We start from the raw sequence: 26869 nt of genomic DNA on the forward strand, positions 1-26869 counted from the left end.
GTGTAATGGCTTGGAGAGATTCATGGTAAAATCTAAAACCTTTTCATTGGAGGAATCAAATACACACAGAAAGTGCACACATCAGAAGTGCACAGCTCAGTATGTTGCAACCAGCACCTGGATCAAGAAACAAACACTCCCATCCCCCAGGAGGTTCTTTAACTTCATGAAATATTTGGGGAATCCAAGGCAGGTAGAGAGGGTGCTGGAGGCCACCTTCGCTTTTCTTCATTCTGGAATTTAGAAGATCCCCTTGCCTAGTCCTATGAAAACATTGCTTATAGTTCAAGAAGGAATGGAAGCTTAAAGAATTGGTACACTCTGACACCCCTGTTTCACATGGTGTGTTGTCCCCACATACTCAGAGCCCTGATCAGCTAAATTCTGGCTCATTCTCCATTATAGTCAGATAACCAACAGTGATCTGTCCTTGAGGCATGTTTGGGATATAAAAGAGAAGGACCACACCAGACCAGACCAAACCAACACATGAGCACAGAGTGAGGAGAGTTTTGAAAACATCAGCGAGCAGAACGCAAAAAGGAACTTTTGAAAAGAAAATATAATTCCTAAACTAAACATTTCACCCAAAGACTGGAAGAGAGAGTCAAAACACAAAACCAAACCAAACCCTCCCAAGAGGTAGAACTACCTCACAAATGTGGAAAACGTAAAAGAAGAAAGGAGGCAGCAGAATTGTCTCAGAGAGGTTAGGAAACGGGGCCAGAGGACAGAGGGAGGAGAGGACATGTGAAGGATGAGGAGACCCTTGTGGGAAAATCCTTAGGAGGGCATTAGCCTAGGCAGTGTGGGGCTGGGAAGAGGCCTTAGTCCACAGTCAGGGGAAATATGCCAACAGGTGGCAGAGGAAGTGTCTAGGGCAGAAGGGGCTGATGGGAAAAGGCCTCACTTCGCTTTCCTTAAATTCTCCCCATGGCACCTCTCTCAGAGGTAATCAGGACCTTGGGGGGAAGCCCAAGAGGAAGGGGTCTGCAGGTCCAGGGCCCAGGGAGAGAGGGGTGGTCTGGGACGCACCCAGGTGGGCTGCCCAGAAAGAGACTAAAGATGGGGCTGTGTGTCCAGCAAGGCTGGGCGTAAGCCCCGAGCACTGCGTTCTTCCCCACGTGCAAACCCAGCGTGTCTCCATCACTTCCTTGGAGCCACGCTCTGAGAGTCAGTGTCTGGGCCCTGTTGCACTGTGTGCCCTAGTTGCTGGCAGCGGGCTGCCCGGGTCCTCACGCATCCTGGTAAATGGCGTTCTGGGCAGTGGGACACTTGGCTTCCCCAAATCATTGAGACAAATCATATCACCATAGACTCCTAAAGGAGGACACTGCCTTTCTCCTAATTAAATAAATTAGGAAGGAACTGAATAAAAAATTAGGGAAGTAGAGGAGGGAACTCTAAAGGACGATTTAGAGAAATAGAAGGCATTCTGCCTCTGAGCTCAGTTCCAGTCCCTGGAGGGCAGTGGGCATCAGCTGAGCACCAGGTGGACAACCCAGGCAGCAGGATATGTGGCTGCTCTTGGTTCTCTTCCTTCCTGTCGTCCAAGGTGAGTGGGCTGGGTGCTTCAGGACATAGCACTTACAGAGTTGGGCGGGAAACAGACCGGCTCTCTCCTGGGGGAAATGGCAGGGACTTTAACTCATCCAGACCTTTTCTTGTTAAAGAAATTAAAAAAATTTTTTTTCCTGATAGGTTCTAAGTTAGGAGTTGGGGAAAGAAAGTAAAAATAAGTAATACGGTATTTGTCTTTAGGGTACTGTTTGCCATCCCTGGCAGACAGATGGATGGACAGATACTGGACGATGGATGGATGGATGGATGGGTAGATGAGAGACAGACGTAAACATGCACAAATGTATACATACATACATGACGTCAATTCCTGAGGCACTTTGCAGGAGCTCAGAAGCTCAGGCTCCAGCTGAGACCCACTCAGTCAAGGTGGGGCTCAGGCATCTGGATCATTTAAAAGCCTGTGCAGTGATCTTGACTTGTAGCTCGAGTTGAGACCTTCTCTTCTGAAGAGGGATAGAGGGAGGAGGACCGGCAGAAACGCAGGGTGTGACAGGCTCTCTGAAGACTTGTTCAGTCCCGCACATCAGGCTTCCTGAGTCTCTGCTCTGGATGACAACGACCAGATGGTTGTCTAGTGTCATAAGCACAAGCTCTGAGACTTACTGAGGGTTGTAACCAGGAGGGAAGACCAGAGGTGAGAAGGTGTCTATTTCTGGGCTGGATGACAGTCAAATCCTTGGAGGCAGTTTCCCGAGGCTCAGAGAAGACAGGAGCTAGTAAGGTAGGACCATCTGACCCCCCAACTCTGTTCCTTCTCCTCCTTCACAATCTCTTAGCTTGGAGCAGGATGCAGGCAGTGTCTCTTCTGGGAAGGAGGACATCATGGGAAATAGAATGACCCCATGGACTCATCCATGGACTTCTTCTTCATGATATGTGTAAAAGGAAAACACTCTGAGGGAGAGATACGCATGTACAACACTTATTGGGAAAACTTGCATGTTATTATTTTCTGGACTTGGAAGTTCATAAAAGACTTACAAATGCTTATGAGTCATAAGAGCAAAATACCAGAGACCGAGGGGCTTGAACTAGAGAAATTTCTTGTCTCACAGTTTGAAGGCCGGAGAGTCCAAGATCAAGGTGCAGGCTGATTTCAGTTCGCGATGAAAGTCCTCTTTCTGGTTTTCAGGCAGCCACCTTCTCACGGTGACCTCCACCTTGTGTTTAGGGAAGGAGAGACAGGGAGAGTGAGAGACAGAGACAGAGACACAGAGAAAGAAAGACAGAGAGGCTCTCTGGTGTCTTTTCTCATGAGAGCACTGGTCCCATCCTGAGATCCCCATCATGACCTCCTCTAGCCCTAATGCCCTCCCAAAGCCCCAGCTTCACACACCATCCCGTTAGAGCTTGGGACACCAACACAGGAATTGTGGGGCAACACAAACATCCAGTCCTCAACAATATAGGGACAGAATTGATCAAGGGGCGGAGAGCGTAAGCTCATCTGTTGATGTTGATATCACTACCGCCCCTCCTAAGTCCTCTTCTGCATCCCTGAGCAAAGCCTGGGAATTGCCTTCCCTCCAGGATCACCTTCCTTATATGGGCTGGAGTTTGTCCCTGGAAGCACTTGCCAGAAATCTGGAAGGTGGGAGAGTAGTCTTACTGACACGGACAGCTGATGTGTGAAGTGAGAAATCTATAGACAGGATGTAGATTAGTGGACGTCAAAGGCTTCAGGGAAGAGGGAATGGGGAACAATAAGGGGTACAGGGTTTCTTGGCACAACTTTGTGAATACCCTAAAAACCACTGAGGTATACACTTCAAATTCATGATAAGCGCATTATATCTGAATTTGTACAGTCAACAAAAGTAAGTTCTTTGCCTTTCACACCCTTTAGTTCTTTTTAGAAAGGAAGAAAATTGTCTCTGTCCTTAACTCGGCAAATTGGAAAAAGAGCCCAAGTGGTAATCTGGAGGAAAGAAGAGGAATAAAATTATCCACATGAGAAATTAATGATTGAGGAAATAAAAACAGTAACACAAATTCATCTCAAAACTGGTTTAATGTGTAAAAATGTGCAGGAAGAGTAGAAACAGAAGGACGACAGCCTGCAGCAGGTATAATCCACAAAAATCACACAGCACCTGTGGTCAGAGCATGTAATTGAAACGGATATGACCATTTTAATTATAAAGGATACATTCTAAATGGAGGACTTTAGGCTAACACATACTGCATGGAATAGATAAACTCTCTGGGAAAAAAGAACCAAAACTTTAGAAGAATTTCAAGAATTATCAAAGCACTTGAATAGTCAATATTTAGGGGAAAACGATTTCCAGTCATCAAAGTATTTGTCCCAATCAAGAATTTGCCAGAGAGTTTGTAGCTATTTCTTGGGATTTTAAAGATACAGAAATTCCTTTGCTCTGTTTCTGTGCTGGTCACCAGTGTTTTCAAGTTGAGGGGTTTCACACAAAATCCAGATTCCTGGCTACTCTAGAAAAATGAAAAGGTTTGAAACCACAGAGCCCACATCTCGCACGAGGACAGTGGGCTGAAGTGGACTGGGGCCATGCCTTCGCTTGGGTCATTTGCTTCCAGATGACATTGACCACAGGGAGGGGGGAGGGGTGGATTATGGAAAGCTGTCATTGCTCCGTAGGGACATTCTTGTTTCTCTGAGGGGTAGAGTTGTGCTCTTAGGTGATTTCCGTGGTGGCTTTGTCCCGTGGAGTTTTGAAGGACAAAGGTCTGTCTTGTGGAAGGTGTATTCCCTCTTTGACTGTCACTCAACTCATCAGGCACTTGGGTTTCTTGGGGCTACTTGTGATGTAGGAGGCTGTGGCTCTGCCCTCAGGGGGTAGGGTGTGGTGTGACAAGCACACTGGCTTGTCTTTCCAGGCTCATCTGCTCTCAGAGCAGTGTCCAGTGCAGTGAGTGGCCCACTGCGGGGCTCACTGACCGTACAGTGTCGCTATGAACCCGGGTGGGAGACCTACCATAAGTGGTGGTGTCAAGGAGCCAAGTGGAGTGACTGCCATATCCTCGTTCAAACCGATGGATCAGAGCGGGAAGCGAAGGGTGACCGAGTGTCCATCAAGGACAACTGGAAATCGCGCACATTCACCGTGACCATGGAGGACCTCAGGTGGAACAGTGCAGACACTTACTGGTGTGGGATCGAGAAGTCTGGAACGGACCTTGGGGTTGATGTTACAGTGACCATTGACCCAGGTAAGAGTGTGCGTGTGTGTGTGTGTGTGTGTGCGTGTGTGTGTAGATGTGTCTTCAGGACCTGCTCTGTGATGCTCCCTGAGGTTCCTCTCCAGTGACTTGTGTCACCTGCAGTGAACTGTCACACAAAGTGGTTGAGTCCTGAATTCTTCTAGGACCCCAAAGTACCCCTTGAGTTGGGAGCGAGAGGGCTTCTCTTTGATGCTCTCATGGCTCTTGCCACTTCCTCCAGGACGGGATCCAGCCTCTCAGGGCAGGTGTTTCTCTGCACAGCCCAGTGCCTGAATCTGTTGTCCATGGAGATGCAAGTGGATGGTCCCAGTTTCAGTCCTTGGGCCAAAGGGACCTTCTTTCCCAGGACCCAGAGACCCCGATTCTTGCTAATGCTTTCCTCGAGCTCTGGTGCCCTCGTGTCCCTGCTCATTCTGGACTTTGGGGCCAGACTTCCTGATGGCTATTCCCACTCCCTGTTCCATAGTCCGGTCTCAGAGGGAAGAGGTCCAGCACAGTTGGGGTGCTGTGGTTGACTCCTAAAGTCTGGAAAGGCCTTCCTAGTTAAGGGACTATTTAAAATCTGTCAAAGACTTTTGTCTGCATCTGTGAGATGCTCACGTGATTTTTCTCCTCGACTCTATTAACGTGGCATATTAGACTTACTGAATTTCTCATGTTCAAAGAATTTTGCTTTCTTGGGATAACCCCAATTTAGTGATGATGTATTATCTTGCTTAAGTCTCTCGATTCAGTGTGCTGATTTTGTGTTGCGAACTTTGAGATTTACATTGAAGACTGACTTTGTTGTGTATAACTTTTCTTTTCTGCAGCGCCCTTGTCAGATTTTGTCATCAAGAGCATGCTAGTCTCATTAAATGGATTTGGGACTGCCTCTTCCTTTCCTACGTCCTGGAATTTTTGTTTAGGACAGACACTGTTACTTCCTTAAATATTTAGCAGATACCCAACAGGAAGCTCTAAGGGTCTGGAGGTTTCTTTTGGAGATGTTTCATTCATTCGTTCATTCATTCACTCATTCATTCACTTATTTATTTTAAGTAAGCCCCACACCCAAGGTGGCGCTTGAACTCCCGACCTCGAGACTAAGAGTCACTCGCTCTGCCCACTGAGTCAGCCAGGGGCTCCTTGGAGAGGTTTTTAATAACGGGTTTGATTTTTCGAAATAGCTACAAGAGGATTCAGGTTTTCTATTTCTTTTTGTGAATATCTTTTAGGATATCACATTATTTTTGCCAGAAATTGGTTTACTCCCCCTAAAATTTCAAATTTATTGGCATACAATTATTTAGATATCTTTTTATTATCCTATCCCCTTATTGCTTTTCCTTCTTTTTACTATGCCCGGGATATTGTGTGATGTTCCTGTTTTGATTATTGATTATTCAGACCTCTCCTTTCATCACAAATATCCTGCAAGGGTTTTGCTGCGTTGAAAAGCCCATTGTTGGGTTTTTTGATCTTCTCTATTTTATATTTGCTCTCTAATTCATTAACTTTTTCTTTTCCTCATCGTTTCCTTTCTCCTCCTTCCATCTGCAAGTGACCGTGCAGTGTCACTACGGCCCGGGTTGGGAGACCTTCGTGAACTCATGGTGTCCGGACACTGATTTGAACAGCTGCCGCATCCTTGTTCAAACCACCGGACCTGAGCTGAGGAAGAACCAGCTGTCCATCAATCAGAAGAAGCGCACGTTCTCCATGGCCATTTGGGGCGAGTGAAACAAATTTTGCGAACAATCAGCTGTTGTTCTGACGAGCTGCTGCCCAGAAATTTTATAGTAAGGCAACCCTGCTCACCCCCGAAATATAGAGTTTAGAAAAGGCTCTAATCTTAGAACTCCTCCTTTGGTTTTCTTGATGCACATTTCGAAATAACCACTTGGAGTTGAGCCCATGAAAAATCAGTGACCTCTGTCCCGACCACGGTGTAAGTAAGAGGACCTGCCACCCTGCTCTGGGGCTCCTGCTCCTCCGTGGTCTGGGATGGAGGACCGCCCTTCCCAGTCTCACTGGGCACCTCTCCCCTACAGTTGTAAGCAATAAACTTAGTGATTCTCTTTCCTTTGTGTGGTTGTATTGAAACTGTGCCTTCTATTAAAATGACCTTGGGTGCTTCATGTCCCCAAAATGGGAGGCTGCCTGTGGAGGGAGCTCCCTGCACACCCATGTGGGTGGCATTTGCCTCCTCATTCAGCAGGTTGTTCAGCTTATTCTTAATTCAGTACACCAGCACCATCTTCTACACACACCGTGGAGGAACTCAGGCGTTGGATGCAGACATGTCCCAGTGTGGGATTAGGAGACCAGAGCTGACTGTGTGTCCAAGTGAACCTGCCCGTTGACCCAGGGAAACATTCTTCTTTCGTGCACCACTTGCCGTCTCCTTGGCAAGAGGGAGCTAGTGAAATACTGAGCAGGTTTGCAAACTTTTATATTTATTTGTGGATTTTTAGAAAAGGGAATTTAAAAAGTACGCAGAATGTAAAATAAAATGGTACGGTCTATCTTCTACCCTGTTAAATTTCATGTAGAGATTATTTATTTTAATATTTTATCTATCTATCTATCTATCTATCTATCTATCTATTTACTTATTTATTTGGGGAGTGGGGACAAGCAGAGGGAGAGAGAAGCAGACCACCTGAGTACAGAGCCCAATGCAGGTCTTGATCCCACAATCCTGATATCTCCACCTGAGCTGATATCAAGAGCTGGTCACCCAACTGCCTGAGTCACCCAGACACCTCTTATGTAGAGATACTCTTAGAAAAAAAGCAGTTTTAACATACAGCACAATTCTTGCTGCACTTACGTAAATGATCAAGCCACATTTTTGGAAACTAGATTTATTTCGCAAAGAAATTAATGTTAACTTGTTTATCTCTGGTAACAATGAGGGTGACTAGAGACAAAAGATGTTTCAATAACACATCGTGGTACCTACTAGATTTTAATACTAATCAGTATAAAGGCGACTAGGACCAGGTTTCGTCTAGTGTCTTCCACCCCCCTAAGAGTCTAGTTAGTTAACTAGTTAGTTAACACCCGAAAATAGTTAGTCTCCACACTAACGTTTTGAGTTTTCTCACACCTTTCTGACTTGGAGTCATTGAGAATGAAAACTGCCCCTTTTCCTGAACAACTAAATGTGCACTTCAGAGAAATCAGCATAATAGCTCACAAGTAGATAATCTTTGTTCTGGTTGTTCACTGGGCCACTCAGATCACCAGAGACATCTGAACTACAAAGGTGGGACCTTCTCAAAGTGGAAGTAAAAAGGTTTTATAATATAAAAGTCCTGCTTCTGTCCAGGGGACATGAATTTTTTGAGGCAGGGGTCGAGGATACACCTGTAAACATATTGTATAAGAATTCCTGAGGCTGGCAGGGCCTAAGTACCAAGCCCTGGAAGGAAGGAGCAAAGTAAACCTTGTTGCCAGTTTGCGATGCTCTTGTGAAATTCGCTTTCTGGCTTTCAGCATTGATAGGAGCAACCTGGATGCTTTGAACCTAGAGATCAGTCCAGAACGATCTCTGTAAATCTTGTAGGGAAAGGGAGGTGAAGACAGGCACATGAGGCCAGAGTTTAAAAAGGGAAACGCAACAAATGAATAAAGAAAAAAAAAAAAAAGACAGACAAACCAGAAACAGACTCTTACTTCAGTGAAGAAGTGAATGCTTCCCAGAGGGGAGGCGGGTGGGGGCCATGTGGGGGAGGGGAAGGGCGTGAAGAGTCCACTTCCTGTGATGAGACTGAGTGACATATAGAAGTAAAACAAAACAAAACAAAAACAAAACAAAAAGCTACTATAATGTCAGTGAAAAACTCAATGAAACTAAAAGAAACAAGGAAGAGAGGAAGGGGAATTTACACTGCTTGGGAATCCTTATTTTTGTCTTAAAGTTGAACTTCTTCTATCTTGTCAAGGGAGTCCTTAAGGCTAGCAATGCTACTAATAGGACAATTGAGAGCCCTTTAGAAAATACACAGTTTTTCAAGATGTAGTTTGGTAGTTTAAAGGATCCATCATCTGGCCATTGATGAGGGGGATCGCTTATTAGCAACAAGCCAATAAGCCTTCTAGGGACTGAGCCTAGGAAACAAGAGGTGTCCAGAGAGGGCATACGGAATGCAGCCTCCATGATCCAGATGCTTCCTCCCCTTTACTCCTTTACTTACTCCCCTTACTCCTTCTTTACTAAAAAAGCAAAGCCCTTCAGTGCACAGGCAGTGAGGGTGTATAGGGGCAATGGTGTCTTCAGCCTCCCATGAAAATGTGAGATGTCTCCACTCACAGACCTCTCACCTGTGACATCACCAAGGTGCTTCTGGAATGAGACTTTCCAACACCAACAAGCAATGAGGGTCGAGACCACAAAGGTTCTCATGGTTCTGGAACCTCTCATGACAAACACCTTGAAAACTGGCACAACCTGACAGAGAGACAGAGACTTGGATGCCCAGAGTGTTGCGCTGGCCTCCGAAGTGTACCCCAGTGAGTGCATCCTCTGAATGGTGGAGACCAAAGAGAATATCCTCACAGGTCATAAAGCCAGTCTCTTAGTACGTAGAAGAAAACCAAAGGAAACATCTACCAGGTTTCTCTAAACCTCTGGTGTCTTGGAGCCAAAATAACACCAAGGAAGAATGTGCCATGGGGTTGGGGACTGTGGGCTGTATAGAATATACCTTGCTGAATGGGGGTTTTCTTTTTTCTTTTTCGAATTTTATTACTTTTTTTCAGTGTTCCAAAACTCATTGTTTGTGCACCACTCCTAGTGCTCCATGCAATACATGTCCTCCCCAATACCCACAACCACGCTCACCCCACTCCCTACCTCCCCCCTCCAAAACACTCAGTTTATCTCTCAGAGTCCACAGTCTCTCATGGTTTGTCTCCCCCTCTGATTACTCCCAACTCATTTCTCTCCATCTCCCAGTGTCCTCCATGTTACTCTTCATGCTCCACAAGTAAGTGAAACCATACGAAAATTGACTTTCTCAATGTGCTTTTAATTTGAATCTCCCTGATGGCTAGTGATGATGAACATTTTTTCATGTGTCTGACAGCCATTTGTATGTCTTCATTGGAGAAGTGTCTGTTCATATCTTCCACCCATTTTTGGATATGATTACCTGTTTTGTGTGTGTTGAGTTTGAGAAGTTCTTTTAGATCCTGGATATCAACCTTTTGTCTGTACTGTCATTTGCAAATACCTTCTCCCATTCCGTGTGTTGCCTCTTTGTTTTGTTGACTGTTTCCTCTGCTGTGCAGAAGCTTTTGATCTTGATGAAGTCCCAAAAGTTCATTTTTGCTTTTGTTTCCTTTGCCTTTGGAGACATATCTTGAAAGAAGTTGCTGTGGCTGATATCGAAGAGGTTACTGCCTATGTTCTCCTCTAGGATTCTGATGGAGTCCTGTCTCACGTTGAGGTCTTTTATCCATTTCGAGTTTATCTTTGTGTATGGTGTAAGAGAATGGTCGAGTTTCATTCTTCTACATATTGCTGTCCAATTTTCCCAGCACCATTTATTGAAGACACTGTCTTTTTTCCACCGTATATTTTTTCCTGCTTTGTCGAAGATTATTTGGCCATAGAGTTGAGGGTCCATATCTGGGCTCTCTACTCTGTTCCAGTGGTCTATGTGTCTGTTTTCATGCCAGTACCATACTGTCTTGGTGATCACAGCTTTGTAGTAAAGCTTGAAATCAGGTAACGTGATGCCGCCAGTTTCTCTGCTTGACTTATTTCACTCAGCATAATCTCTTCCTGTCCATGTTGATACAAAAGTTGGGTATGCAACCTTTCTGATGGAGGCATAATACTCCATTGTATATGTGGACCATATCTTCTTTATCCATTCATCCTTTGAAGGGCATCTTGGTTCTCTCCACAGTTTGGCGACTGTGACCATTGTTGCCATGATTTTCTTAAAATGCTATGGTTTTCTTAAGGCTGGTGGGTGACTAGTATCCATCTATCCCATTCCATGACCATCTCATCTTATCATGGGAATCTTCTTGAGGTGGTGAGTGATCTAACAGGTTTTAAGTGATCTACCTGTGTCCCCGAATTTTGCAACATTGCCTTCCAAGATGTTCCTTACCAACAGATGACAAACGACATACATGACATAGACTGAGGAAAACAGAGACCATGTCTGGAATGAAATGCTTTGGTAACCATAGAGTACTCAACCAAATTGAACCAAAGGGTCACTAAGCCCAAGGAACTAGTTCCACGACTTGCTGATCTAAACTGAGAGGGAGACAAAAACCCTGATCTCTCTCGTTCTGCCAGCCTGTGCAGATAGAGATTCCAGGAGTCTGACATGGTGAGAAATCTTACCTTCTGCTGTCTCTCTGCCAGATGTCCCAAGAATGTCTCAGCAGCAGCACTGTCGGGGGTGAGCAGTGTCCTGCTAGTTAAAGTATTCTGCTGACTACACCAAGTGTCAGGGATCAAAAATGTCCCATCGCATTCTTGGGTAGTCTGAGTTCCTGTCCCATTCAAAGTCCTTCTAGCTGGATCTAGAATCAAATCGTCATGAGACAGATCAACAGGAGAAAATCAAAATTAATAGCATAAGTGTGGGGAATCCACACAAACATGGTAGTCAGGCATAATGGGGGTACATATGTCATCTAGAGTTAAGAGAAAAGGGAAGGGGCTCGGGACTCCAAAGAGGAAAACAATTCACAGGAAGAAGAAAACAAGTAAATGTTTGTTAAACAAATGTTTGCCCTGCCATGTAGTTGGGTTCTCAGATAAAATTTATCCCTGGAAGTAACTATTATTCTGCAAAGACTCTGCCATTGGGATTCCTCTATGCAGTTAAAGGAGGGGCAAAATTTTCTCTTCATGCCAAAGTCGCGCATATTCTGGGGTGGGGGTGGGGGTGCGTCGACAGGCCCTAGACCTCTGTGTTCACTTGTGAAGGCTGAGGCTTTTCCTGCCATTAGGGGTCTCAGCGAAACCTGGGGTTTCTGTCTGAGACAATAATTTATGAAGGGGTGGGGGCAGGAACTCTGGTCTCCCCTCAAACTTTTCCCTCCCACCCTGTCTTTCTCAAGTTTTCCTGAGGTGTAATTTGGTAGAATAAACCGCAACTGCTTATCGTTCACAGTCTGAAACGTTTTTCTTCTTGTTTTTGCTACTTCTCAAACTTTACATATGGTAGAGTTTGGGGTGCTGTTCAGTTCTGTGTGTTTCACACACACATCATTTCAGGAAACCACCGCACACATACCAAGCAATGCTAGCCCCTCGCCGGAATGGTCTTTAACGAAGACTTCCGTTTCTCTAAAGGCAGGCAGTCCAGCTGGTGAGGTTAGGACTTCAAGTGCTGATGTGGCTTCTGTGGACTCTGGTTCCTATGTGCTCTGGTTCAGCTTTCTGGAGCCCTGCAGGTGCTCCCCGATGTGCCTCACGTGCGCCCTCCAGTGGCCAGTCTGTGACGGAAGATGGTCTTCCCCAAGCTCTTAAAGTGGGTATTCCTTCCAGGGACTGTTGAGGTGTGCACAGCTGGGGCGCGGGCTTTGGGGGTCTGGGGTCCCTTTTTTCAGGGGCTTCCTCTTCTCCATCCTCTCCACACCCCCTCCCAGCTTTCAGAAGCCCCACCCTCCCCTTCCTGGTCGTTTGGCTGGGAAGTGTGGCGAGCTGAGGCTTTTCTCTCCTCAGTCTGCTGCACACTTCCTGAGAGTAGGGTTGCTTCTAGGGCCAAGCAGAGGGAGGCCAAGGAGAGAGAAGAGGTAGTGGTAGTCTCCCTCCCCGCTCCCTCCCCCAAGGTTCTGGGACCCCTAGCTGTTCCAGCTCTCGGCCCCCAGCGGCTGCAGGTGGGATTGCAGCTTCTGTCCTCAGGCTTGCTGGGGACCTGGTGGGAGGGAAAGAAAACATAAACCCCAAGAAAACTCCTGGAATATGACCCCTCTTCCCTAGGGCTTATTTTCTCTGCTCATCCTGAGCTCTTAGGGTTCCTGCTGAGTGTGCACTTTCAGGCTTTGAGCCGCAGGGTTCATGCTCAGGCAGGAGGTTAGAGAAGGAAACATGACGAGAAAACTCACAGCTGTGTTGCTCTTATTCTTGGTCTGGTTTCCTTCCCCAGTCTCCTGCTAGGGTTCATTTTGCAGAATGCTCGGATAGCTGCTGAAAGTACTCTGTCTGGGTTCCTACCTGAAGTCAGGGAAAGAGGTCTGTGGCGTGTGATGACATCATTTGAGCAGATTTGCAATCCTGCCGTGTAGATTTGCGACAGCAAATACGGGAAACATGGTGAATGGCCACCAATACCGGAAGAGTTAATTATGCTACAACCACACAAAGGACCATTCAGGCAGCTTTTTTTTTTTTAAAAAAAAGATATTTATTTGATGGTGGGGGAAGAGCTGGGGGAGAGCCAGAGGGAAAGAGAGAGAGAATCCTCGAAGAGGTTGTGGACCGAGATCAGAGTCAGACTCCTGCTCCATCCCAGGACCCTGAGATCCTGACCTGAGCCTAAATCAAGAGTTGGCCGATTGGCCGACTGAGTCACCAAGGGACCCCATTAAGGAAGCTACTTAAAGGATTAAGTAAGCACAGGTGTAATGGCTTGGAGAGATTCATGGTAAAATCTAAAACCTTTTCATTGGAGGAATCAAATACACACAGAAAGTGCACACATCAGAAGTGCACAGCTCAGTATGTTGCAACCAGCACCTGGATCAAGAAACAAACACTCCCACCCCCCAGGAGGTTCTTTAACTTCATGAAATATTTGGGGAATCCAAGGCAGGTAGAGAGGGTGCTGGAGGCCACCTTCGCTTTTCTTCATTCTGGAATTTAGAAGATCCCCTTGCCTAGTCCTATGAAAACATTGCTTATAGTTCAAGAAGGAATGGAAGCTTAAAGAATTTGGTACACTCTGACACCCCTGTTTCACATGGTGTGTTGTCCCCACATACTCAGAGCCCTGATCAGCTAAATTCTGGCTCATTCTCCATTATAGTCAGATAACCAACAGTGATCTGTCCTTGAGGCATGTTTGGGATATAAAAGAGAAGGACCACACCAGACCAGACCAAACCAACACATGACCACAGAGTGAGGAGAGTTTTGAAAACATCAGCGAGCAGAAAGCAAAAAGGAACTTTTGAAAAGAAAATATAATTCCTAAACTAAACATTTCACCCAAAGACTGGAAGAGAGAGTCAAAACACAAAACCAAACCAAACCCTCCCAAGAGGTAGAACTACCTCACAAATGTGGAAAACGTAAAAGAAGAAAGGAGGCAGCAGAATTGTCTCAGAGAGGTTAGGAAACGGGGCCAGAGGACAGAGGGAGGAGAGGACATGTGAAGGATGAGGAGACCCTTGTGGGAAAATCCCTTAGGAGGGCATTAGCCTAGGCAGTGTGGGGCTCGGAAGAGGCCTTAGTCCACAGTCAGGGGAAATATGCCAACAGGTGGCAGAGGAAGTGTCTAGGGCAGAAGGGGCTGATGGGAAAAGGCCTCACTTCGCTTTCCTTAAATTCTCCCCATGGCACCTCTCTCAGAGGTAATCAGGACCTTGGGGGGAAGCCCAAGAGGAAGGGGTCTGCAGGTCCAGGGCCCAGGGAGAGAGGGGTGGTCTGGGATGCACCCAGGTGGGCTGCCCAGAAAGAGACTAAAGATGGGGCTGTGTGTCCAGCAAGGCTGGGCGTAAGCCCTGAGCACTGCGTTCTTCCCCACGTGCAAACCCAACGTGTCTCCATCACTTCCTTGGAGCCACGCTCTGAGAGTCAGTGTCTGGGCCCTGTTGCACTGTGTGCCCTAGTTGCTGGCAGCGGGCTGCCCGGGTCCTCACGCATCCTGGTAAATGGCGTTCTGGGCAGTGGGACACTTGGCTTCCCCAAATCATTGAGACAAATCATATCACCATAGACTCCTAAAGGAGGACACTGCCTTTCTCCTAATTAAATAAATTAGGAAGGAACTGAATAAAAAATTAGGGAAGTAGAGGAGGGAACTCTAAAAGGACGATTTAGAGAAATAGAAGGCATTCTGCCTCTGAGCTCAGTTCCAGTCCCTGGAGGGCAGCGGGCATCAGCTGAGCACCAGGTGGACAACCCAGGCAGCAGGATATGTGGCTGCTCTTGGTTCTCTTCCTTCCTGTCGTCCAAGGTGAGTGGGCTGGGTGCTTCAGGACATAGCACTTACAGAGTTGGGCGGGAAACAGACCGGCTCTCTCCTGGGGGAAATGGCAGGGACTTTAACTCATCCAGACCTTTTCTTGTTAAAGAAATTAAAAAAATTTTTTTTCCTGATAGGTTCTAAGTTAGGAGTTGGGGAAAGAAAGTAAAAATAAGTAATACGGTATTTGTCTTTAGGGTACTGTTTGCCATCCCTGGCAGACAGATGGATGGACAGATACTGGATGATGGATGGATGGATGGATGGGTAGATGAGAGACAGACGTAAACGTGCACAAATGTATACATACATACATGACGTCAATTCCTGAGGCACTTTGCAGGAGCTCAGAAGCTCAGGCTCCAGCTGAGACCCACTCAGTCAAGGTGGGGCTCAGGCATCTGGATCATTTAAAAGCCTGTGCAGTGATCTTGACCTGTAGCTCGAGTTGAGACCTTCTCTTCTGAAGAGGGATAGAGGGAGGAGGACCGGCAGAAACGCAGGGTGTGACAGGCTCTCTGAAGACTTGTTCAGTCCCGCACATCAGGCTTCCTGAGTCTCTGCTCTGGATGACAACGACCAGATGGTTGTCTAGTGTCATAAGCACAAGCTCTGAGACTTACTGAGGGTTGTAACCAGGAGGGAAGACCAGAGGTGAGAAGGTGTCTATTTCTGGGCTGGATGACAGTCAAATCCTTGGAGGCAGTTTCCCGAGGCTCAGAGAAGACAGGAGCTAGTAAGGTAGGACCATCTGACCCCCCAACTCTGTTCCTTCTCCTCCTTCACAATCTCTTAGCTTGGAGCAGGATGCAGGCAGTGTCTCTTCTGGGAAGGAGGACATTATGGGAAATAGAATGACCCCATGGACTCATCCATGGACTTCTTCTTCATGATATGTGTAAAAGGAAAACACTCTGAGGGAGAGATACGCATGTACAACACTTATTGGGAAAACTTGCATGTTATTATTTTCTGGACTTGGAAGTTCATAAAAGACTTACAAATGCTTATGAGTCATAAGAGCAAAATACCAGAGACCGAGGGGCTTGAACTAGAGAAATTTCTTGTCTCACAGTTTGAAGGCCAGAGAGTCCAAGATCAAGGTGCAGGCTGATTTCAGTTCGCGATGAAAGTCCTCTTTCTGGTTTTCAGGCAGCCACCTTCTCACGGTGACCTCCACCTTGTGTTTAGGGAAGGAGAGACAGGGAGAGTGAGAGACAGAGACAGAGACACAGAGAAAGAAAGACAGAGAGGCTCTCTGGTGTCTTTTCTCATGAGAGCACTGGTCCCATCCTGAGATCCCCATCATGACCTCCTCTAGCCCTAATGCCCTCCCAAAGCCCCAGCTTCACACACCATCCCGTTAGAGCTTGGGACACCAACACAGGAATTGTGGGGCAACACAAACATCCAGTCCTCAACAATATAGGGACAGAATTGATCAAGGGGCGGAGAGCGTAAGCTCATCTGTTGATGTTGATATCACTACCGCCCCTCCTAAGTCCTCTTCTGCATCCCTGAGCAAAGCCTGGGAATTGCCTTCCCTCCAGGATCACCTTCCTTATATGGGCTGGAGTTTGTCCCTGGAAGCACTTGCCAGAAATCTGGAAGGCGGGAGAGCAGTCTTACTGACACGGACAGCTGATGTGTGAAGTGAGAAATCTATAGACAGGATGTAGATTAGTGGTCGTCAAAGGCTTCAGGGAAGAGGGAATGGGGAACAATAAGGGGTACAGGGTTTCTTGGCACAACTTTGTGAATACCCTAAAAACCACTGAGGTATACACTTCAAATTCATGATAAGCGCATTATATCTGAATTTGTACAGTCAACAAAAGTAAGTTCTTTGCCTTTCACACCCTTTAGTTCTTTTCAGAAAGGAAGAAAATTGTCTCTGTCCTTAACTCGGCAAATTGGAAAAAGAGCCCAAGTGGTAATCTGGAGGAGAGAAGAGGAATAAAATTATCCACATGAGAAATTAATGATTGAGGAAATAAAAACAGTAACACAAATTCATCTCAAAACTGGTTTAATGTGTAAAAATGTGCAGGAAGAGTAGAAACAGAAGGACGACAGCCTGCAGCAGGTATAATCCACAAAAATCACACAGCACCTGTGGTCAGAGCATGTAATTGAAACGGATATGACCATTTTAATTATAAAGGATACATTCTAAATGGAGGACTTTAGGCTAACACATACTGCATGGAATAGATAAACTCTCTGGGAAAAAAGAACCAAAACTTTAGAAGAATTTCAAGAATTATCAAAGCACTTGAATAGTCAATATTTAGGGGAAAACGATTTCCAGTCATCAAAGTATTTGTCCCAATCAAGAATTTGCCAGAGAGTTTTGTAGCTATTTCTTGGGATTTTAAAGATACAGAAATTCCTTTGCTCTGTTTCTGTGCTGGTCACCAGTGTTTTCAAGTTGAGGGGTTTCACACAAAATCCAGATTCCTGGCTACTCTAGAAAATGAAAAGGTTTGAAACCACAGAGCCCACATCTCGCATGAGGACAGTGGGCTGAAGTGGACTGGGGCCATGCCTTCGCTTGGGTCATTTGCTTCCAGATGACATTGACCACAGGGAGGGGGGAGGGGTGGATTATGGAAAGCTGTCATTGCTCCGTAGGGACATTCTTGTTTCTCTGAGGGGTAGAGTTGTGCTCTTAGGTGATTTCCGTGGTGGCTTTGTCCCGTGGAGTTTTGAAGGACAAAGGTCTGTCTTGTGGAAGGTGTATTCCCTCTTTGACTGTCACTCAACTCATCAGGCACTTGGGTTTCTTGGGGCTACTTGTGATGTAGGAGGCTGTGGCTCTGCCCTCAGGGGGTAGGGTGTGGTGTGACAAGCACACTGGCTTGTCTTTCCAGGCTCATCTGCTCTCAGAGCAGTGTCCAGTGCAGTGAGTGGCCCACTGCGGGGCTCACTGACCGTACAGTGTCGCTATGAACCCGGGTGGGAGACCTACCATAAGTGGTGGTGTCAAGGAGCCAAGTGGAGTGACTGCCATATCCTCGTTTAAACCGATGGATCAGAGCGGGAAGCGAAGGGTGACCGAGTGTCCATCAAGGACAACTGGAAATCGCGCACATTCACCGTGACCATGGAGGACCTCAGGTGGGACAGTGCAGACACTTACTGGTGTGGGATCGAGAAGTCTGGAACGGACCTTGGGGTTGATGTTAAAGTGACCATTGACCCAGGTAAGAGTGTGCGTGTGTGTGTGTGTGTGTGTGCGTGTGTGTGTAGATGTGTCTTCAGGACCTGCTCTGTGATGCTCTCAGAGGTTCCTCTCCAGTGACTTGTGTCACCTGCAGTGAACTGTCACACAAAGTGGTTGAGTCCTGAATTCTTCTAGGACCCCAAAGTACCTCTTGAGTTGGGAGCGAGAGGGCTTCTCTTTGATGCTCTCATGGCTCTTGCCACTTCCTCCAGGACGGGATCCAGCCTCTCAGGGCAGGTGTTTCTCTGCACAGCCCAGTGCCTGAATCTGTTGTCCATGGAGATGCAAGTGGATGGTCCCAGTTTCAGTCCTTGGGCCAAAGGGACCTTCTTCCTCAGGACCCAGAGACCCCGATTCTTGCCAATGCTTTCCTCGAGCTCTGGTGCCCTCGTGTCCCTGCTCATTCTGGAGTTTGGGGCCAGACTTCCTGATGGCTATTCCCACTCCCTGTTCCATAGTCCGGTCTCAGAGGGAAGAGGCCCAGCACAGTTGGGGTGCTGTGGTTGAGTCCTAAGGTCTGGAAAGGCCTTCCTAGTCAAAGGACTATTTAAAATCTATCAAAGACTTGTCTACATCTGTGGTATGATGACATGATTTTTCTCCTTAACTCTATTTTTTTTTTTAAAGATTTTATTTATTTATTTGACAGAGAGAGATCACAAGTAGATGGAGAGGCAGGCAGAGAGAGAGAGAGAGGGAAGCAGGCTCCCTGCTGAGCAGAGAGCCCGATGCGGGCCTAGATCCCAGGACCCTGAGATCATGACCTGAGCCGAAGGCTGCGGCTTAACCCACTGAGCCACCCAGGCGCCCTCTCCTTAACTCTATTAATGTGGCATATTATACATACTGATTTTCTCTCATTCAAACAATTTTGCATTCTTGGGTTAAACCCAACTTGTTAATGGTGTATTATCTTGCTTAAGTCTCTCGATTCAGTTTGCTGATTTTGTGTTGCGAACTTTGAGATTTACATCGAAGACTGACTTTGTTGTGTATAACTTTTCTTTTCTGCAGCGCCCTTGTCAGATTTTGTCATCAAGAGCATGCTAGTCTCATTAAACGGATTTGGGACTGCCTCTTCCTTTCCTACGTCCTGGAATTTTTGTTTAGGACAGACACGGTTACTTCCTTAAATATTTAGCAGATACCCAACAGGAAGCTCTAAGGGTCTGGAGGTTTCTTTTGGAGATGTTCCATTCATTCGTTCATTCATTCACTCATTCATTCACTTATTTATTTTAAGTAAGCCCCACACCCAAGGTGGAAGTTGAACTCCCGACCTCGAGATTAAGAGTCACTCGCTCTGCCCACTGAGTCAGCCAGGGGCTCCTTGGAGAGGTTTTTAATAACAGGTTTGATTTTTCGAAATAGCTACAAGAGGATTCAGGTTTTCTATTTCTTTTTGTGAATATCTTTTAGGATATCACATTATTTTTGCCAGAAATTGGTTTACTCCCCCTAAAATTTCAAATTTATTGGCATACAATTATTTAGATATCTTTTTATTATCCTATCCCCTTATTGCTTTTCCTTCTTTTTACTATGCCCGGGATATTGTGTGATGTTCCTGTTTTGATTATTGATTATTCAGACCTCTCCTTTCATCACAAATATCCTTCGAGGGTTTTGCTGCGTTGAAAAGCCCATTGTTGGGTTTTTTGATCTTCTCTATTTTATATTTGCTCTCTAATTCATTAACTTTTTCTTTTCCTCATCGTTTCCTTTCTTCTCCTTCCATCTGCAAGTGACCGTGCAGTGTCACTACGGCCCGGGTTGGGAGACCTTCGTGAACTCATGGTGTCCGGACACGGATTTGAACAGCTGCCGCATCCTTGTTCAAACCACCGGACCTGAGCTGAGGAAGAACCAGCTGTCCATCAATCAGAAGAAGCGCACGTTCTCCATGGCCATTTGGGGCCAGTGAAACAAATATTGCGAACAATCAGCTGTTGTTCTGACGAGCTGCTGCCCAGAAATTTTATAGTAAGGCAACCCTGCTCACCCCCGAAATATAGAGTTTAGAAAAGGCTCTAATCTTAGAACTCCTCCTTTGGTTTTCTTGATGCACATTTCGAAATAACCACTTGGAGTTGAGCCCATGAAAAATCAGTGACCTCTGTCCCGACCACGGTGTAAGTAAGAGGACCTGCCACCCTGCTCTGGGGCTCCTGCTCCTCCGTGGTCTGGGATGGAGGACCGCCCTTCCTAGTCTCACTGGGCACCTCTCCCCTACAGTTGTAAGCAATAAACTTAGTGATTCTCTTTCCTTTGTGTGGTTGTATTGAAACTGTGCCTTCTATTAAAATGACCTTGGGTGCTTCATGTCCCCAAAATGGGAGGCTGCCTGTGGAGGGAGCTCCCTGCACACCCATGTGGGTGGCATTTGCCTCCTCATTCAGCAGGTTGTTCAGCTTATTCTTAATTCAGTACACCAGCACCATCTTCTACACACACCGTGGAAGAACTCAGGCGTTGGATGCAGACATGTCCCAGTGTGGGATTAGGAGACCAGAGCTGACTGTGTGTCCAAGTGAACCTGCCCGTTGACCCAGGGAAACATTCTTCTTTCGTGCACCACTTGCCATCTCCTTGGCAAGAGGGAGCTAGTGAAATACTGAGCAGGTTTGCAAACTTTTATATTTATTTGTGGATTTTTAGAAAAGGGAATTTAAAAAGTACGCAGAATGTAAAATAAAATGGTACAGTCTATCTTCTACCCTGTTAAATTTCATGTAGAGATTATTTATTTTAATATTTTATCTATCTATCTATCTATCTATCTATCTATTTACTTATTTATTTGGGGAGTGGGGACAAGCAGAGGGAGAGAGAAGCAGACCACCTGAGTACAGAGCCCAATGCAGGTCTTGATCCCACAATCCTGATATCTCCACCTGAGCTGATATCAAGAGCTGGTCACCCAACTGCCTGAGTCACCCAGATACCTCTTATGTAGAGATACTCTTAGAAAAAAAGCAGTTTTAACATACAGCACAATTCTTGCTGCACTTACGTAAATGATCAAGCCACATTTTTGGAAACTAGATTTATTTCGCAAAGAAATTAATGTTAACTTGTTTATCTCTGGTAACAATGAGGGTGACTAGAGACAAAAGATGTTTCAATAACACATCGTGGTACCTACTAGATTTTAATACTAATCAGTATAAAGGCGACTAGGACCAGGTTTCGTCTAGTGTCTTCCACCCCCCTAAGAGTCTAGTTAGTTAACTAGTTAGTTAACACCCGAAAACAGTTAGTCTCCACACTAACGTTTTGAGTTTTCTCACACCTTTCTGACTTGGAGTCATTGAGAATGAAAACTGCCCCTTTTCCTGAACAACTAAATGTGCACTTCAGAGAAATCAGCACAATAGCTCACAAGTAGACAATCTTTGTTCTGGTTGTTCACTGGGCCACTCAGATCACCAGAGACATCTGAACTACAAAGGTGGGACCTTCTCAAAGTGGAAGTAAAAAGGTTTTATAATATAAAAGTCCTGCTTCTGTCCAGGGGACATGAATTTTTTGAGGCAGGGGTCGAGGATACACCTGTAAACATATTGTATAAGAATTCCTGAGGCTGGCAGGGCCTAAGTACCAAGCCCTGGAAGGAAGGAGCAAAGTAAACCTTGTTGCCAGTTTGCGATGCTCTTGTGAAATTCGCTTTCTGGCTTTCAGCATTGATAGGAGCAACCTGGATGCTTTGAACCTAGAGATCAGTCCAGAACGATCTCTGTAAATCTTGTAGGGAAAGGGAGGTGAAGACAGGCACATGAGGCCAGAGTTTAAAAAGGGAAATGCAACAAATGAATAAAGAAAAAAAAAAAAAAGACAGACAAACCAGAAACAGACTCTTACTTCAGTGAAGAAGTGAATGCTTCCCAGAGGGGAGGCGGGTGGGGGCCATGTGGGGGAGGGGAAGGGCGTGAAGAGTCCACTTCCTGTGATGAGACTGAGTGACATATAGAAGTAAAACAAAACAAAACAAAAACAAAACAAAAAGCTACTATAATGTCAGTGAAAAACTCAATGAAACTAAAAGAAACAAGGAAGAGAGGAAGGGGAATTTACACTGCTTGGGAATCCTTATTTTTGTCTTAAAGTTGAACTTCTTCTATCTTGTCAAGGGAGTCCTTAAGGCTAGCAATGCTACTAATAGGACAATTGAGAGCCCTTTAGAAAATACACAGTTTTTCAAGATGTAGTTTGGTAGTTTAAAGGATCCATCATCTGGCCATTGATGAGGGGGATCGCTTATTAGCAACAAGCCAATAAGCCTTCTAGGGACTGAGCCTAGGAAACAAGAGGTGTCCAGAGAGGGCATACGGAATGCAGCCTCCATGATCCAGATGCTTCCTCCCCTTTACTCCTTTACTTACTCCCCTTACTCCTTCTTTACTAAAAAAGCAAAGCCCTTCAGTGCACAGGCAGTGAGGGTGTATAGGGGCAATGGTGTCTTCAGCCTCCCATGAAAATGTGAGATGTCTCCACTCACAGACCTCTCACCTGTGACATCACCAAGGTGCTTCTGGAATGAGACTTTCCAACACCAACAAGCAATGAGGGTCGAGACCACAAAGGTTCTCATGGTTCTGGAACCTCTCATGACAAACACCTTGAAAACTGGCACAACCTGACAGAGAGACAGAGACTTGGATGCCCAGAGTGTTGCGCTGGCCTCCGAAGTGTACCCCAGTGAGTGCATCCTCTGAATGGTGGAGACCAAAGAGAATATCCTCACAGGTCATAAAGCCAGTCTCTTAGTACGTAGAAGAAAACCAAAGGAAACATCTACCAGGTTTCTCTAAACCTCTGGTGTCTTGGAGCCAAAATAACACCAAGGAAGAATGTGCCATGGGGTTGGGGACTGTGGGCTGTATAGAATATACCTTGCTGAATGGGGGTTTTCTTTTTTCTTTTTCGAATTTTATTACTTTTTTTCAGTGTTCCAAAACTCATTGTTTGTGCACCACTCCTAGTGCTCCATGCAATACATGTCCTCCCCAATACCCACAACCACGCTCACCCCACTCCCTACCTCCCCCCTCCAAAACACTCAGTTTATCTCTCAGAGTCCACAGTCTCTCATGGTTTGTCTCCCCCTCTGATTACTCCCAACTCATTTCTCTCCATCTCCCAGTGTCCTCCATGTTACTCTTCATGCTCCACAAGTAAGTGAAACCATACGAAAATTGACTTTCTCAATGTGCTTTTAATTTGAATCTCCCTGATGGCTAGTGATGATGAACATTTTTTCATGTGTCTGACAGCCATTTGTATGTCTTCATTGGAGAAGTGTCTGTTCATATCTTCCACCCATTTTTGGATATGATTACCTGTTTTGTGTGTGTTGAGTTTGAGAAGTTCTTTTAGATCCTGGATATCAACCTTTTGTCTGTACTGTCATTTGCAAATACCTTCTCCCATTCCGTGTGTTGCCTCTTTGTTTTGTTGACTGTTTCCTCTGCTGTGCAGAAGCTTTTGATCTTGATGAAGTCCCAAAAGTTCATTTTTGCTTTTGTTTCCTTTGCCTTTGGAGACATATCTTGAAAGAAGTTGCTGTGGCTGATATCGAAGAGGTTACTGCCTATGTTCTCCTCTAGGATTCTGATGGAGTCCTGTCTCACGTTGAGGTCTTTTATCCATTTCGAGTTTATCTTTGTGTATGGTGTAAGAGAATGGTCGAGTTTCATTCTTCTACATATTGCTGTCCAATTTTCCCAGCACCATTTATTGAAGACACTGTCTTTTTTCCACCGTATATTTTTTCCTGCTTTGTCGAAGATTATTTGGCCATAGAGTTGAGGGTCCATATCTGGGCTCTCTACTCTGTTCCAGTGGTCTATGTGTCTGTTTTCATGCCAGTACCATACTGTCTTGGTGATCACAGCTTTGTAGTAAAGCTTGAAATCAGGTAACGTGATGCCGCCAGTTTCTCTGCTTGACTTATTTCACTCAGCATAATCTCTTCCTGTCCATGTTGATACAAAAGTTGGGTATGCAACCTTTCTGATGGAGGCATAATACTCCATTGTATATGTGGACCATATCTTCTTTATCCATTCATCCTTTGAAGGGCATCTTGGTTCTCTCCACAGTTTGGCGACTGTGACCATTGTTGCCATGATTTTCTTAAAATGCTGTGGTTTTCTTAAGGCTGGTGGGTGACTAGTATCCATCTATCCCATTCCATGACCATCTCATCCTATCATGGGAATCTTCTTGAGGTGGTGAGTGATCTAACAGGTTTTAAGTGATCTACCTGTGTCCCCGAATTTTGCAACATTGCCTTCCAAGATGTTCCTTACCAACAGATGACAAACGACATACATGACATAGACTGAGGAAAACAGAGACCATGTCTGGAATGAAATGCTTTGGTAACCATAGAGTACTCAACCAAATTGAACCAAAGGGTCACTAAGCCCAAGGAACTAGTTCCACGACTTGCTGATCTAAACTGAGAGGGAGACAAAAACCCTGATCTCTCTCGTTCTGCCAGCCTGTGCAGATAGAGATTCCAGGAGTCTGACATGGTGAGAAATCTTACCTTCTGCTGTCTCTCTGCCAGATGTCCCAAGAATGTCTCAGCAGCAGCACTGTCGGGGGTGAGCAGTGTCCTGCTAGTTAAAGTATTCTGCTGACTACACCAAGTGTCAGGGATCAAAAATGTCCCATCGCATTCTTGGGTAGTCTGTGTTCCTGTCCCATTCAAAGTCCTTCTAGCTGGATCTAGAATCAAATCGTCATGAGACAGATCAACAGGAGAAAATCAAAATTAATAGCATAAGTGTGGGGAATCCACACAAACATGGTAGTCAGGCATAATGGGGGTACATATGTCATCCAGAGTTAAGAGAAAAGGGAAGGGGCTCGGGACTCCAAAGAGGAAAACAATTCACAGGAAGAAGGAAACAAGTAAATGTTTGTTAAACAAATGTTTGCCCTGCCATGTAGTTGGGTTACTCAGATAAAATTTATCCCTGGAAGTAACTATTATTCTGCAAAGACTCTGCCATTGGGATTCCTCTATGCAGTTAAAGGAGGGGCAAAATTTTCTCTTCATGCCAAAGTCGCGCATATTCTGGGGTGGGGGTGGGGGTGCGTCGACAGGCCCTAGACCTCTGTGTTCACTTGTGAAGGCTGAGGCTTTTCCTGCCATTAGGGGTCTCAGCGAAACCTGGGGTTTCTGTCTGAGACAAATAATTTATGAAGGGGCGGGGGGCAGGAACTCTGGTCTCCCCTCAAACTTTTCCCTCCCACCCTGTCTTTCTCAAGTTTTCCTGAGGTGTAATTTGGTAGAATAAACCGCAACCGCTTATCGTTCACAGTCTGAAACGTTTTTCTCTTGTTTTTGCTACTTCTCAAACTTTACATATGGTAGAGTTTGGGGTGCTGTTCAGTTCTGTGTGTTTCACACACACATCATTTCAGGAAACCACCGCACACATACCAAGCAATGCTAGCCCCTCGCCGGAATGGTCTTTAACGAAGACTTCCGTTTCTCTAATGGCAGGCAGTCCAGCTGGTGACGTTAGGACTTCAAGGGCTGATGTGGCTTCTGTGGACTCTGGTTCCTATGTGCTCTGGTTCAGCTTTCTGGAGCCCTGCAGGTGCTCCCCGATGTGCCTCACGTGCGCCCTCCAGTGGCCAGTCTGTGACGGAAGATGGTCTTCCCCAAGCTCTTAAAGTGGGTATTCCTTCCAGGGACTGTTGAGGTGTGCACAGCTGGGGCGCGGGCCTTGGGGGTCTGGGGTCCCTTTTTTCAGGGGCTTCCTCTTCTCCATCCTCTCCACACCCCCTCCCAGCTTTCAGAAGCCCCACCCTCCCCTTCCTGGTCGTTTGGCTGGGAAGTGTGGCGAGCTGAGGCTTTTCTCTCCTCAGTCTGCTGCACACTTCCTGAGAGTAGGGTTGCTTCTAGGGCCAAGCAGAGGGAGGCCAAGGAGAGAGAAGAGGTAGTGGTAGTCTCCCTCCCCGCTCCCTCCCCCAAGGTTCTGGGACCCCTAGCTGTTCCAGCTCTCGGCCCCCAGCGGCTGCAGGTGGGATTGCAGCTTCTGTCCTCAGGCTTGCTGGGGACCTGGTGGGAGGGAAAGAAAACATAAACCCCAAGAAAACTCCTGGAATATGACCCCTCTTCCCTAGGGCTTATTTTCTCTGCTCATCCTGAGCTCTTAGGGTTCCTGCTGAGTGTGCACTTTCAGGCTTTGAGCCGCAGGGTTCATGCTCAGGCAGGAGGTTAGAGAAGGAAACATGACGAGAAAACTCACAGCTGTGTTGCTCTTATTCTTGGTCTGGTTTCCTTCCCCAGTCTCCTGCTAGGGTTCATTTTGCAGAATGCTCGGATAGCTGCTGAAAGTACTCTGTCTGGGTTCCTACCTGAAGTCAGGGAAAGAGGTCTGTGGCGTGTGATGACATCATTTGAGCAGATTTGCAATCCTGCCGTGTAGATTTGCGACAGCAAATACGGGAAACATGGTGAATGGCCACCAATACTGGAAGAGTTAATTATGCTACAACCACACAAAGGACCATTCAGGCAGCTTTTTTTTAAAAAAAGATATTTATTTGATGGTGGGGGAAGAGCTGGGGGAGAGCCAGAGGGAAAGAGAGAGAGAATCCTCGAAGAGGTTGTGGACCGAGATCAGAGTCAGACTCCTGCTCCATCCCAGGACCCTGAGATCCTGACCTGAGCCTAAATCAAGAGTTG

The 26869-nt window shown here is 46.0% G+C and overlaps 2 protein-coding genes across 2 annotated transcripts; both read left to right on the top strand.

The window, feature by feature from the left end:
• Positions 1–1472: 1472 nt before the first annotated feature.
• Positions 1473–7276, top strand: LOC125086661 (CMRF35-like molecule 1). The gene is made up of 3 exons (XM_047706010.1): positions 1473–1555; positions 4438–4770; positions 6326–7276. The coding sequence occupies exons 1-3, from the start codon at positions 1516–1518 to the stop codon at positions 6502–6504; spliced, it is 552 nt and encodes a 183-aa protein (XP_047561966.1). The 5' UTR covers positions 1473–1515; the 3' UTR covers positions 6505–7276.
• A 7483-nt stretch (positions 7277–14759) lies between these two features.
• LOC125086660 (CMRF35-like molecule 1) lies at positions 14760–20091 on the top strand. The gene is given in 3 exon segments (XM_047706009.1): positions 14760–14924; positions 17807–18139; positions 19905–20091. Coding segments are annotated over 3 exon segments (552 nt in total). The 5' UTR covers positions 14760–14884; the 3' UTR covers positions 20084–20091.
• Positions 20092–26869: the final 6778 nt, after the last annotated feature.

The sequence above is a fragment of the Lutra lutra genome, chromosome 16, assembly GCF_902655055.1.
Source record: "Lutra lutra chromosome 16, mLutLut1.2, whole genome shotgun sequence".
NCBI lineage: Eukaryota > Metazoa > Chordata > Mammalia > Carnivora > Mustelidae > Lutra > Lutra lutra.

Bases quoted from the DNA above. Each gene is read 5' to 3' on its own strand.
- LOC125086661 (XM_047706010.1), top strand. From the start codon at position 1,516: ATGTGGCTGCTCTTGGTTCTCTTCCTTCCTGTCGTCCAAG. The intron at 1,556-4,437 runs GTGAGTGGGCTG...TTGTCTTTCCAG, and splicing joins CTTCCTTCCTGTCGTCCAAG to GCTCATCTGCTCTCAGAGCA. The intron at 4,771-6,325 runs GTAAGAGTGTGC...TCCATCTGCAAG, and splicing joins TACAGTGACCATTGACCCAG to TGACCGTGCAGTGTCACTAC.